The 14,791-nt window shown below is 38.8% G+C and overlaps 1 protein-coding gene across 3 annotated transcripts; it reads right to left on the minus strand.

Moving 5' to 3' along the window:
• Positions 1-3,623: 3,623 nt before the first annotated feature.
• LOC124856123 (ADP-ribosylation factor 3) lies at positions 3,624-11,817 on the minus strand. Of its 3 annotated transcripts, none has more exons than XM_047346346.1 (5): positions 11,743-11,817; positions 7,434-7,665; positions 7,233-7,343; positions 7,013-7,137; positions 3,624-5,748 (listed from the first exon to the last, which is right to left on the minus strand). In XM_047346346.1, exons 2-5 carry the CDS (start codon positions 7,579-7,581, stop codon positions 5,587-5,589), a joined length of 546 nt encoding a protein of 181 aa, XP_047202302.1. In that variant the 5' UTR covers positions 7,582-7,665; positions 11,743-11,817; the 3' UTR covers positions 3,624-5,586. The 3 variants fall into 3 exon arrangements, with proteins under 3 accessions (XP_047202302.1, XP_047202301.1, XP_047202300.1); XM_047346345.1 differs by having other exon boundaries at positions 11,615-11,749; XM_047346344.1 differs by lacking the exon at positions 11,743-11,817 and adding an exon at positions 11,574-11,731.
• Between the last annotated feature and the right edge of the window lie 2,974 nt (positions 11,818-14,791).

The raw sequence follows: 14,791 nt of genomic DNA on the forward strand, positions 1-14,791 counted from the left end.
TTTAGAACTTGAGCTTAGAAACAATATTCCTTTTCTTTACTCTAAAACAAGTTGTTTAGGACAAATTTCTTCTTCACTACATATGATCAGTGTAATGTGGTCAGATGCAATCACACTAAGTAACAATGCAGATGCAGGTATTTATCCTTGCATGTGTGTGTGTGTGGGGTAATTCCTCCTTTTTTTAGATAGTTCCTTAAGATCACCTTGGAATCCATCAATCTATTTAGGTATTAATTAACTTTGTCTTTTAGAAATTATTTTAGCAGTTTGCTGTAAAGTTTTTATATTCAGGTTTGTGTTTTAACCTACCCGGGGACACACTGAAGCCTGTACGATTGACATCTATTATGTATCATACATATGAACCAATGTTCACTGCATTTGTCCCTCCTAAATTAAACAAATGGCATAAAAAATAAAATATGATCGCCCTCTTCTGGTCAAACCTGTGAGTGAGCCCACTTCCTCGGACAGGAGGCAATCCCACAAACGAGCGGCCAGGATGGTTCCCAGTCAGCTCTGCACCGGACTCCATGGTGGTTTTCATGTTGTCTTCTGTGGACTGTCCTGTTTCCAGATGTTCCTAACACTATGAACTTATGGAAGACCAGGAGAGTCACTGAAGAAGAAATACCACCATTTCAAATTTAATATTTAAATGATACAATTAAAAATCCAATTTGAAAAGAGTTTTGTAATTGCACATTTTAAAATGAATTGTTAAAGTGGAATTGTAAATCGTATGTATTAATCCATTATTAAATACTGCAATTTGAAAATGTATTTTCAAATCCTATTTCTAAATGGAGATTTAAAAAACACAATTCCAAAATATGATTATAAATACCTTTCCTTATCAAATATTAAAAAAGGTAATTCCTTTATCCATTTCCGTTTTCTTTTTCACCTTGCATATTCAAATCCTTTTTGCAATTGCATTTTTTTTTACTTTACCCTCTCCTTTTAGCATTTCCGTTATCCTTCTAGTCTCTAAACACACTGAAAACCAAATTAAACCAATCACAGTTGCTCCTCGGATGTAACCAGCTCTCTCATTGGTTAGATAGCCAACAGTGCTGTGATCCAAGTGTGGCACTCTAACCAATGCGAGAGCCGGTTACATCCAAGGAGCAAGTGTGATTGGTTTAATTTGTTTTTTAGTGTGCTCAAGGATCAGGAGGGTCACGCAAACGCTAAATAAAGATGGTTAAATTAAGGATTTCTAATTGTATCATTTAAATGTTAAATTTGAAATGGTTATATTTGTTTTTCAGTGACTCTCCCGGTCCTCCATATAAACTGGACTCCCTCAGAGAAATTATCTCCAGTTTCAGTACTATATATTTATACCTTAAAAACCTGTAATGACTTTAACAAAATTAGTAATTCAACTTAAAACTTCTTCATACGATAACTTAGACTTGACTTAGTTTATAAAATAATGAAATCAGCATACACTCATCGGGCACTTTATTAGGCACACCTTGCTGGTACCTGGTTGGACCCCCTTTTGCCTTCAGAACTTCCTTAATCCTTCGTGGCATAGATTCAACAAGGTACTGGAAATATTCCTCACAGAGTTTGGTTCATATTGACATGATAGCATCACACAGATGCTGCAGATTTGTCAGCTGCACTTCCATGATGCGAATCTCCCGTTCCACCACATCCCAAAGGTGCTCTATTGGATTGAGATCTGGTGACTGTGGAGACCTTTTGAGTCCAGTGAACTCATTGTCATGTTCAAGAAACCAGTCTGAGATGATTCGTGCTTTAAGACATGGTGCGTTATCCTGCTGGAAGTTACCATCAGAAGATGGGTACACTGTGGTCATAAAGGGATGGACATGGTCAGCAATAATACTCAGGTAGGCTGTGGCGTTGACATGATGCTCAATTGGTACTTAAGGGCCCAAAATGTGCCAACAAAATATCCCCCACACTATTACACCACCACCACCAGCCTGAACCATTGATACAAGGCAGGATGGATCCATGCTTTCATGTTGCTGACAACAAATTCTGACCCTACCATCCGAATGTTGCAGCAGAAATCGAGACTCATCAGACCAGGCAACTTTATCGGTGAAAAGGTGAAATTAAGGAGTCGTAGCTTTGTTTGCCATCAGTAACAATCACACTGAGTTGAGGAAACAGGCTGTACAGAAAATTAGTTTATTTTTTAATACAGCAGGATCTTGTCTTACATCACATACAGATGTCTCGGTGCATTCAGCACTGGAACATTTGTTTATTAATCTACTTGTGCAACTATCGTGATAAAGAATTAGTTATAGTGAATATTCTTTCCACACTAATTACCATTGTTTTACAGACACAGTCTACATGAAAGTTTATTTAAACCCCAAAGAAAACCAAAGAACTCTAACCACCAAACATGAATCCAGTATACCAGCAAAACAGAGAAAATACTTTCTGAGGAAATATTTGACCTAAAATTGTAAAGTGCAGGGCAACATCTGCCTTTTGAGGGCACTGCCTAATAAGCTGTATATTGTTTTTCTTCAAAAACATAAATATGTGCAGGTCAAATTAAAACTGAAGGCATGAGGCCACATACACCTCAAAAACCTAATTGGTCCCCAACCCTATAATAAATGTTAGATATGAGACATACACTGATAAGATGTCAGAGTTGATGTACAGTATGTGATACTGTTACTAGTGCACGACTGAGTATGGCACAAGCAAAACATTTTATTGACATATAGCGCCTTGCAAAAGTAGTCATACGCCTTGAACTTGAACTTTTGTTATTTTGTCATATTGTCAATCACAACTTTCAATGTATTTTGTCAGGATATGGTGTGATACACCAACACAAAGTAGTGTTGGAAAGGTAGGAAAATGATTTATTTCAATTTCTTTTACATAAAAAAAAATCTGCTTCTGTCAGATAAGCCCGAAACCAGACTTTCTGACCTACAGGCAAAATGTTAAACGTACCAGAAAACTAAAACTAAAACCTGAACACACCAACCCCACAATGAAGTATGGCAGAGGCACCATCATGCTATGGGGAAGCCTTTCTTCAGAAGGGACAGGACAACTGGTCAAAGCTGAGGGGAGGGGGGTCAGTTTTGAAAAGCAGGTCTCGTTTTCCTTTCAATTTACAATTATGCACAGAAAATCCAATAACATACATTAAGGTTTTTGGTTGTAACGTGGAAAAACGTGAAGAATACTTTTGTAGGAGGATTCTGCTGGTTTCAGAGATGTGGTGCGGATGTGTTTTCTGTAAAAACTGCAACACTGACATGTTGATCTGCTTACTCTGCTCTCCTCTGCATATATTCGCAAATACAAGATCAGTGCTTCTTTGTTCTCTCAAACCCCCAGTCGGTCGTGGCAGATGGCTGTTCATACTGAGCCTGGTTCTGCTGGAGGTTTCTTCCTGTTAAAAGGGAGTTTTTCCTCTCCACTGTCGCTACATGCATGCTCAGTATGAGGGATTGCTGCAAAGTCAATACCAGTGACTGTCCACTGTCTCTACATGCTCATCCAGGAGGAGTGAATGCTGCAAGTCACTGACTGGATGCAATCTGCTGGGTTTCCTTAGACAGAAAAACCTTTTATCCAATTTGAATAAATAACTGAATCTGACTGCACTGTTCAATGGTTAGGATTAATTGGAATGTATGTACCTGACTGTTGTGAAGTGTCTTGAGACAACCTGTGTTGTGAATTGGCGCTATATAAATAAAACTGAATTGAATTGAAAATACATGACCGGGAACATAAACTATCTATAATTATAGCCGGTTATAGATTCCTCCACAATATTCACATTCAGTAGTACAGTTATCAGTAACAGAATCGACTAGGGACACAAAAAAACACAACCTTATGCTGTTTGAGAGCTGGTTTAGACACATGAGAAGGCGGACATGCAGCAGTTGTGCATGTTATAAAAAGTTAATCCCTGTGTCTCCTTTTAAAGCTGATGAGCAAATGCTGCCACCTGATGCAGAAAGTGGTGTCTTAGTTCGATTTTTGTGATGAAAGTGAAGGCAGGTTAGAGAAGATCTACAAACAGCATCCTCGTCTACAGAGCTATGAATGGAGAAGTGATGCTGATAAGGTTGCATGCAGGTCAGGCAATTGAGAGCGTGTTTCACAGCTTTAATTATTTAAAAAAGGACGGCTTCAGCGTTTCGGGTTGCCACAAGGTGACTAGAAACACAGCATTGATCCCAAGAGATTTCCAAAATGTTCCAGTAAGAGGTGGTTACTTTAACATGAAAGGAAGGGTGTTTGTGAATTATTATTACTCAGGCCCCTGCAGGCACATCTGGACACTGACTGAAAGTTTTCAGCACTGCTCACAAATAGGAAAGGCGAGAAAACCATCAAAAACAGCTGTGATGGTATAATTCTGCAATATCCTTTAATTCTGTAAAACATGGTTCTATAACCATGCAGGTCAGAACAACCACAACAGGAAGTGAAACTGACACAGGACTGCTGCTGTCTTCGAGTCTGCACACCACGGATCAGGCCTTTATAAGGGTGGCAAGAACAAAGACTTGCTGAAAGAAAACCATGAGAACCCCCGTTTCAAGTTTTCCATGAGCCATGTAAGGGACACAGCAAAGATATGGAAGAAAAGTTTACTATTTGGCCTACATGCACGTGTGGCTAGGTGTGTTGGAAAACTGACACTGCACATTGCCCTTAAAACACCATCCCCACCATGACACATGGTGGTAGCAGCATCATGCTGTGGGGAGGCTTTTTAGTCAGCAGGGACAGGAAGGCTGGTTAGAGTTGATTGGAGATTGATGAAACTAAAAACTGGATATCATAAGATTCCCAAAATACAGCAGTAGGATTATGTTTTTTTAGCATGTGGAGGGAGCTGCCATCCTCACCATGAAACATGATGGTGGAAGCATCATGCTGTGGGAATGCTTTTCTTCAGCAGGGACAGAGATGTTGGCCCTGAGTTGACGGGAATATGGTTAAAGCTGAATACAGGGCATGAATTGATTCGCATTATGTGGCAGTAGAGGCCATTTTTATCATCTTCTGGAGAGAGCTGTTTGTGATGAATGATCCCTCTGCTGCCTGCAACCACATCTAGACGCCGAGTCAAAGAGGAGAGCAAACCATTGCAGCCTGTGAGACACTATTGTTGTGTAAAACATCTCTGTGACCCTGCAGCACAGAACATTGATAAAATAAAATAGAACTCAGACAGGACTGCTGCTGTTTACATAAATGACTTACAGCTGAAAACAAAAAAAAAAACTGGACACAGCACCTGCAAACTAACACAGAGCACACTGAACCAAAGAACAAGAGGTGGACGGAGAAAAAGCAAGTGTCTGCTGTGACTGGTTAAGATTAGTGTGAATCAGTGTATGTGGTTAGATATGAACCTGTTTTTCCTTTAAATAACCACTGAGCACAGAGCAAAAATGAAGTCTTCCTAAAATCAGGGTCTTGCTTTGCACCTACCAATCACAACCCTTGTACCAAACCCAAACCCTCCATACCCAGAGGAAAGAAAACACTGGATTGGGGTGGCTTGCTGGCTGTGTTTTCCAGTTTTGCCACCTTTTACTTCTTGTTTTTGAGTTGATTGGCCAGCCAGTCGAGGCCCTCATAGAGGCCGTCGCCGCTGGTGGCACATGTGGCCTGGATGTACCAGTTGCGGTGACGGAGGGAGTGTAAGCCCAGCTTGTCTGTGATCTCGGCGGCATTCATGGCGTTTGGTAAATCCTGTCAAAACAGGGTAAAGGTCAGTAGGTAAAGATTTTGAAGAATCCAAATTCAATGACAAAAAAACAACATAAAATCTTGTGCATCTTAATTGTTGATACCCCTGCTGGTAATCCTTTGTGTAACCCGTTTTCCAAATATGACAGCACTTGTCTTCTCCATCTTCTCCAACATTTCATAAGGTTGGAGCATACCAAGAAGGGTCTTTCACCATTCCTCTTTAGAGAGATCGCAGAGAGACCTTTAGCTTCTCTTGGGTGCAATAACAACTCTTTTTTTAATCTTCTGGTAGAGGCCAACAGATTTTTATTTGAAATGCCCTGACATTTCAAATGCTATGCACTCGAATAAGGTTCTTAGGGCCTTTACAAGAGAGACATCAGTCTCTCTTGTAAAGGCCCTCGAAACATTCAACCTTTTTTTTTTACACCACACCCCCCTTAAGTAAGTGTTAATTTTAGTCTCATCTGATCAAAAACATGTTTTTTAATTAAAGTTCCAGTAGGACCTCCAAACAACTGGTTGGCATGTAGATACGGTCGGCTAGTTGCTATGGAGGCTTGGTGACCCAAGATGCCAGTCTTTGCTGCAGTTCAAATAGCAAGATTTGGGGTGTTTTTACCGGCCCTACCACCCTGCTCCCTGTGCCAAAAGGCAGTGTCCTGTAAAAGGCAGTTGTTCATTTCTACACATGTAATAATTGGTTTGTAATCAAAAAATGCGAGACACTCTGATATATTAAAACATGTAAGTGAAAAAAATCCCTCAGCTATTTATTTTGTAGTAATTTGTAGGGGAGCCAATAAATGCGACAGAAGTGACAGGACATTTTTTCCCCCTGAACAGATGTACTCAAATAATTTTCTGTGTGAGATTATGCCACTCCAGTAGAAGGTGAATTTATTTCAAGATTTTTCATGCATTTATCGGGGATGTCGGGGAGGGTGCTTCATCAGCATCAAGCTCCATCAGCTTAATCACTTTAAGAAGAAAGCAGGTTTGGATGTTTGAGCTTTTTATTTTCTAAAGATACGTCTTATATATCAGTCCCTACGGAGCAATTATTCTTTCTATATGACTGACGTGTCTCATCTGTTTATCTCACACGGTTAGCTAGTTCAGAACGAAAAGTGTCTTGGATGCTTTTTTTCTCTAACGGTTAAAACAGAATTTGACTTGGAAATATAAACACTTAGAGCACCCTTAAACAGAAGACGAATGTATATATGTTGCAAAACAAAACAGAAATGTAGGGGTTCCTTGCCTGTTTATTTGCAAACACAAGGAGCACTGCATCTCTCAACTCATCCTCAGCCAGCATCCTCATCAGCTCCTCTCGAGCTTCGTTCACACGTTCTCTGTCATTACTGTCCACCACAAAGATCAGACCTGAAACAGTAACAAAAAACAAAAACTTGCTGAACTTACCATTTTCTAAAAAAAAAGCATATCTTTGGTAAAGCTGGCTGATTAGCTCTGCTCACCCTGAGTGTTTTGAAAGTAGTGCCTCCAGAGGGGCCGGATCTTATCCTGTCCACCCACGTCCCACACGGTGAAGCTGATGTTCTTGTACTCCACCGTCTCAACATTAAATCCTGACAAAAGGGGAGACGTCATGCACCATATAAGGTGAACACAGTGAACAACTGTGAATGTGCAATTAATGTGAACCGCTTAGCACACACCGATAGTAGGGATGGTGGTGACTATTTCCCCCAGCTTCAGTTTATAAAGGATTGTCGTTTTCCCAGCAGCGTCAAGCCCCACCATCAAGATTCTCATCTCCTTTTTTCCTATGAGGCTCTTCAGCAAATTCCCAAAAATATTCCCCATGATTTCAGGAAAGGTTCTGTTACTTCAGTCAAGGTTCTGGAGGCAGTTTGTTACCGTCCTGTGGGGACTGACAATTAAGGAGGGCTGAAAAAGAAAATAATTATAATTCTTTTGTGAAAGACAGAATATTCTATGAAACACAAAAACAAAATCTCAAAGTGGTTGATAGCAATTATGGTGTACCTCAGGGGTCTAGAATTGTTAGGATCTGCCATTTTGGACTTTGTGGTGGTTTTGTGTTTGTTTACTTTTCAGCTAGATGTTTCTATTTCTTTGGATTTAGTAGTTATGTTTGTTTATTCCTTTTGTTCCCTGATAGTTTTGTTCTCTCTCCTGACTCCTAGTTTTAGTAGTTCTTTCTTCCCTCGCCCATAGTTCTCTTGTTGGTTGCTTCCTCATTTATTTATTACCAAGAATGGTTTCCTCCCCTTATTATTATTATGATTATGATTATAGTTCTCTTTGCTTCTTTGGGTTTTCTAGTTTAGTTTCCCGCTTAGTGTTTCTGTGCTTGTTAATTGTTACGTTATTTGTTCTTGCTGCATTCTTCTAGTTTATTATTTATTTTCCCTGTTCCTCCTCTTGTCGTTAGTTCCCCTTCAGTTATTATTTACACAGTGTTCGTTTCCCTTTATATTTGTAGTTCTTCCCAGCCTTATCCCTAGTTTAGTTCCCCGTGTTAGTCTCTATTGTTTCTGATAGGTTAGCTTTTAGTTATTGTATGCCGTTATACCTAGTTCCACGTATTGTTTACATTTTGATTTGCATTTATTCTAGGTCATCGCTTTCTCTACTTCCCTCCCAGTTAGTTCAGTCAGTATTTGTTTGGGTTTGTTTACTTCTCAGTTAGGTCTTCCTCTATGTCTTCAGATTACCTTGTTGGTTCTTATTTTCCAGGTTGTTATGGTTTTCTTAGATCTGTTTCTCTGAATTTGTTATTTAGTCCCTTCTCCCATGGTTTAGTTTTGTATTAGTTTCACCTGTCCTTCAGCCTCCCTGCTAGCCATGTCACACCTGTCTGTAGTTCCATTGATTACCTGCCTATTGTTCCACACTCGTTTCCCTCTGTATATTAGTTGTTTATATTAGTTTCTTTGTTCCCCGCTGGTTTGTTGCGTCAACTTCCCTATTGTTCTCGTTACTCTGTCAGACCTGGACTCCTTTAAAGTCTTTGTTAAACCCTGCCTGCCTTCTGTTTAGGCGGTGTTTTTCTTTAATAAATCATCGTTCTACTCGCCATGCCGTCTCCTCGCCTGCCTCCGCACTTTGGTCCACAAAAACCTCAGAATATGACAAGAATAGGTATTTTGCATTTTTGTATGTATATTAAAGAATTTCCTTAAGTTTTTTCAGCTAATGTTTTTATCAGATGTATGCAGACGACACTGCTGCATTTTTATATGCAAAAAAGAAGTAGCTTTCTACAAAATATCTCTCTGCTATAATGGTAAATAACAGTATTGGTGTACCTCAGGGATCCACATTGGGTCCTCTACATATTAATTTGTATATTAATGACTTTCCTGAAGTATGTCCACCTCATGCCACTTGTCAAATGTGTGCAGAAGACACTGTTGTATGCAAAATTTAGGGCAGAGCTGCAGAAAGACTGTGAGATATAATCTATGTAACCAGTCGGCACTAGATCTATGACTGGCTATTTAACTCATGTTTGCATCTCAATGTTGATAAGTGTGTGTGATCTTTTTGAGGTCTGTCAATAAAGATTCAGATCCAGATGTTACTATGTACCATGATTGTTTCACTTATGTATGACCAGTTAAACAGGAAGGACTAAATCACAATGAATAGAGGGCTTTTGAAATGTTGAATAAAAAGTCAAAGCTATACCATCACTGCATGTTTTTAAGTATATATAAATTTGTATCTTGCGAAAAAAGGATAAAATATTCAGATAGCACAAAAGGTTTAGTATTCTCTGGCCTTTTCTCGACTGAATATTTTCATTAAACACAATCAAAATGTCTCAGCAAGACAATCAGAGGAGATAATATTATCCAACACAGAAAAAGGTGCCTTTGGGCAGTCAGCTTTCTCTTGTAGGGCAGCTCATACTTGGACCATGGAATAAAGTAACATCTAAGAAATCTTATAGTGTAACATCTTAAAGATTTCTAAAGGTATAAAACTATGTTAGATAACTAATCAAATATTTGATAACATTTAGATTAGTAACTATGTTTTTAATTTTCACTTTTGTTCATTATATTGTAATTTAACAAATTACATGATTTAATGTTTTAATCTTGTTTTTCTTTAATCGGCCTGCCAGGGACTGCAACTGGAAATTAAACTTAATGTCAAAATCAGACACTTTTACAAGATCAGCTTTGCTTATATTGATTAATGTGGGTTGTCTCTTTTAAATAAATAAAGTGAAAAGTAAAGTAAACCCTTCTTGTGCCATGCTCTAAATTCTCAAAAACTGAAATGATATCTCCTACTGTACATGCACACCACGTGACAGGTGCGGAGCTACGTTACACAGCCACAGTCAACATCACAGAAGGTGACAAAGATGCATGTCTGCGCCATGACTCGAGGCAACAGCACAATCTGTTCAGACTCCTTTCACAGCTTTTCCTTCTCCTTCAAATGTTAGCTTGCAACCACGCCAACCCCTCAGAGCACAGGCAGCATGTCCTATATTACCAGGCCTGGCTAGGATGCATGTAAAAGATGAGCCACGCACCATGTCACCATATACTGTTGTACCAAAAAGCAATAAGTCAGACAGTAAAACCAGAGCTTGTTTGTAAAGAGCAAAACCTGATAAAAATGGATGTTTTGCCACCAGAATCTGATGGTAATGGTATGAGCCAGCCATTAAGAGGGAACTGGTTTAAGGCAGAAAACAAGTTGTATCAGCGTAGGGGCTCAGTTTCAGCTGCATTACAGAATGCGCAAAAAACACACAACACCTAACCTTATTTTCCATGACAATAGAAAACACCGGATTTACACTGGAGACTATGATGAGCATCAAAAGTTGAATTACTGTAGTTTTACTGCCTATTTTTCAGGTCAATTTTCCATACTTTGACACACTATAATTTTCAAGGACCTCAGTCCATTTTAGACTATTGTAACGTAACAATATAAAAGTTCATAATTCATTTATGTCATATATTATTTTGATGGATGAATGGAAATGCATAGATTGATGGAAACTAGACATATGGATGTTTTGCACAATGGAAAAAAGGTCAGGAAGTAGCTATATTTTTTCCATTCTTTATTTTCTTTTTCCATAATTATCCATACGTTGAAAATACTGGATACATTAAAAATACATAAAGAGCTGCAGAAGGGGGACTTTCCTTTAGCGTGGACACATGCCAGATTGTTGCTTAAACATGAGAGGTAACATGGATCTAAAGGATTTAACATAAACTGAAAGAAATGTTTTAAATAGAAAATACAACGTTCAGTAAATAACATTAATTGCATCCTGAGTTATTAAGCGTGGTATTATTTTGTGTGGAAATACATACAATTTTAAAGAATGGATCAAAACATTTGTTGTAAATAGATACTGCTGCTGAAGATAATTAAAAGAAAAACAGGGCATTTTCTGCAGCCCTGTCCATGGTGCTAAAGAGGCTCAACAGCTGATCACTGGCTGTCACCGGCTCCCCTCTGTTATGTCTAACCGCAAGTTTTATCTCTGAATGGAGGCATGAAAGGGCACCAGGGCCGATGACTCCCCCCTCAGCTCCGGTGTCTCAGGTTATGCTACGTTAGGTAACGGTATACAGCCATCCTGCCTGTCCTCGGTAGCAGCCCCTCTCCGCCGCAGATACATTACATTTCACCACACGAGTCCCAATTTGTCTGCGCTAAATAATATGGATTTATCAGTTGCGATTAACTTTTATAGTAGAGATAATTGGATGCGACGACTGCTAGCGTTAGGATCGTCTTCATCCACCCCATTCATCCATCCAACCATCCCTCCCTCCGCTCATCACCTCACAGGGCATCCCGCTACCAGCGAGCCGCCCGCTGCTACCTGAGAGCGGGCGTCACCGAGGCAGCTCGGCCGCTACAGGAGCGACGCATCCCCCGTATAATCCAGTCAGCTGTCCGAACCTACGTGATACGTGCCGTGTTGATGGTGAAGTCGGTCTCCACGCTTACCTTAGCCGTGCTGTCCACTACTGAAGGGTCTCACGAGATCTTCTGGAGGACAACTCGGCAGCGCACGAAACCTCGCGATATTAAAACTAAAGCGAAGGGATGAACTACAAACTGTCTTTATGTGTAATTTAGTTAAATCTTTTGCAGGCTGACTAAACAGAATTGCCGATAAATAGCATTTTCAGAAAAATTACTCGGCTTTAATGTTAATAATTTGTTTTGTATAACTTGTTTTAGTGTTACTAATATATTTCTTGATTATGACTTTTAAGAGGTTTGAGACCATATTAGAGCGCAGGGAGCATTGTGATCAGATCACGTTATATTTTTATACATTTTAAAAGCTCTTAATACTCAGTATATTGGGCAAACCATCAGCAGACCAGTTTAAAATTAGATTAGTTATACATATTTAAGTCTGATGTTATAGTTAAGTTGTCACTTAAATAAAAAACGTTATGTAATAACTTTTTGAACTGGTTAAATAGCTTTGAGAGTGGTGTAACACTTGTGCAATATTTAAATCTGCAGAAGGGGAACGAATTAAAGTCTTGCATTCGAATAACGACACAAACAGCATTGTGAAACATAACTATGAGAAACTGAACAAAAGGGCTGGGTAGGCCGAGCAGTTTAGAGCAAACAGAGCTGTAGGTTTTTGGTGTTAACCCATTGAATCACTCTGAGTAGCCTAATCCATTACTTAGTGATATCTGACGCACATTTAAATTTGGCAAACCGAGCCAAAACAAAGATCTAAAATGTAAACAAGCATGTTTACCAGCATTCTTCTGAGTACTTCTGTGGTCTGATGGAGGAAGTAGGTTTTATTGGCACACAAATGAGTAATCAGTTTCTATCTTGCATCAGCACAAATTGCTTTCAAATAGTCTGCTTAGTCAGACACACATTTCAAAAAGAAAAAGCTTTGTCTGTCTATAAGGAAAGAAATCAGTTTTCCACACATTTTATTTGTTAAATTATTGCATTGAAGCCTTACCTTTGATGTTAAGGCTCATCATGGTCCTTAAGTGCAACAAGCAGGGTGGAATGAAACCTGGTCTATGCATCTTTAGATGCCTGCCTTAGTTTTACACCACAACCTAACAGTAATCTCTGCATGTCAAACACTCCTTTGTCTAAAACTGTTTGGCACATACTCTGCCTTTTATAATATCCTACCAGAAAAAAACTGTTCTTGAGACAAATGGTGTATGTTTGGGGGTCTTTTTGATTTGATTTTCTGTAAGTAAGACTGATATATAGGGAAAAATAAAACTGATGACCTAAAATTGACTTATGTTCTCATCCCAACATCTCAGGTTTGATATTTTAGATAGTGTCAAATACGGCAAATATTTCATAAAGCTAGAATGTATAAACACTGTAGAAACTATAATCACCATATGAGCTGAAAATAAATTGGAATATGTGGCATTAGCCTGGATTTTTCTGATTAGAAAAACATTTATATACTTGCAGTCCATAAATGCAAGCATTAGAGATACCTCTAGTTACATTTAATTTCATTTTCATGTATGACTTATTGACATTTAGCTACCTGGTAACAGGCTAGTATGCATTTCCGCCTGGCAGGGAGGTGCAGAAGTTTGATATGTGATGACAGTGAGTCATAGGTGAAGAAAACTAGCCTCTACAGCACAAGCAGTTCCCAGAATATCTCCTGTTTATAGAATAATCTGTGAGAACAATACACACTGTACTGCTGAGTGTTTAATGGCAGTTTTAGACTCTTAGAGCAGCAACAGTTTCACATTTATTTGAGAATATGCTGACAGAAAAATATATTAACTATATGGTGCAGCATCTGTGCCTTAAAAGCTGTTGCACCTCTAGTTGTGTTCACAATAATAACCTTTGCACCATACATCCTGTTGGTAGCATATATCTAGAGATGAGGTTCAACTGTGCAAAACTAAATTAAGTTAATCTACATGCTCCAGTTAAAATAGACTTTACAGGCCAATAAGAAATATTTTTTTATTAACTAGGGTGCAGTCCTGACCTTCACAAAAATCCATTCCACATTTTTGTTCATTTTCAGAAATAGTATTGTCAGTCAGTCAGTCATTTTCTACCGCTTATTCCATAGTGGGTCACAGGGAAGCTGGTGCCTATCTCCAGCAGTCTATGAGCGAGAGGCGGGGTACATCCTGGACAGGTCGCCAGTCTATCACAGGGCATTTTCAGAAATATTCAGGTGCAAATATGAGACTGTCGGGAACTCAGCAGAACATGATGGTAGCCAAACAATATATTTTATTAAGATTTGATTTGATAGACCAACACAAAGTAGCAGATACCGTATTTATGAAGTTGAAGGCAAAGGATACATGGTTTTAAATTTTGTCTTTCAACAAATAAAACATACTTTCTAGGACTTCTTTTTGCTGAATTTACAGCTACAGGTCTTTTGGATTGACAGCTTTGCACATCTAGAGACTAAAATGTATTCCTCTTCTACTCTGCAATAGCTAAGGCTCAATCAGACTGCATGTAATGTTTCTGTGAAGATCAATTTTCAAGTCTTGCCCCACATTCTGAGTTGGATTGAGGTGTGGACTTTGACTAGACCATTCTATCAGATGATTATACTTTGATCTAAACTACTCCACTGTTGCTTTGGCCATATGTTTGAGGTCAGTGTCTTGCCAGAACATGAACCTCTGCCCCAATCTAAAATCTTTTGAAGCTTCCAAAAGATTTTCTACACCATTCGAAGAACAGCTGTATTAACACTGTCAGCACATTACACACTGATGGACTCTATTTGCATGTAACATCTGAAGGTAATTGGTTGCAACAAATTTGATTTTGGAGTATTATATCAAAAGAGACTAAATGCAAAAGCACAACACACTTTTTACATTTTCTTGTGTAATTATTTTAAAAAAAACAGTATCATATTAATTTCATTTCATAATTATGTGTGACATTGTGCTGCTCTGGTAGATCACATTTATTAAAATAAAAAAGGTAACTGGGTAAAAACTTGAGATGGCCAGTCCATTGTGGAGCTTACAAAGAG

The sequence above is a fragment of the Girardinichthys multiradiatus genome, chromosome 20, assembly GCF_021462225.1.
Source record: "Girardinichthys multiradiatus isolate DD_20200921_A chromosome 20, DD_fGirMul_XY1, whole genome shotgun sequence".
In the NCBI taxonomy this organism is placed as follows: domain Eukaryota; kingdom Metazoa; phylum Chordata; class Actinopteri; order Cyprinodontiformes; family Goodeidae; genus Girardinichthys; species Girardinichthys multiradiatus.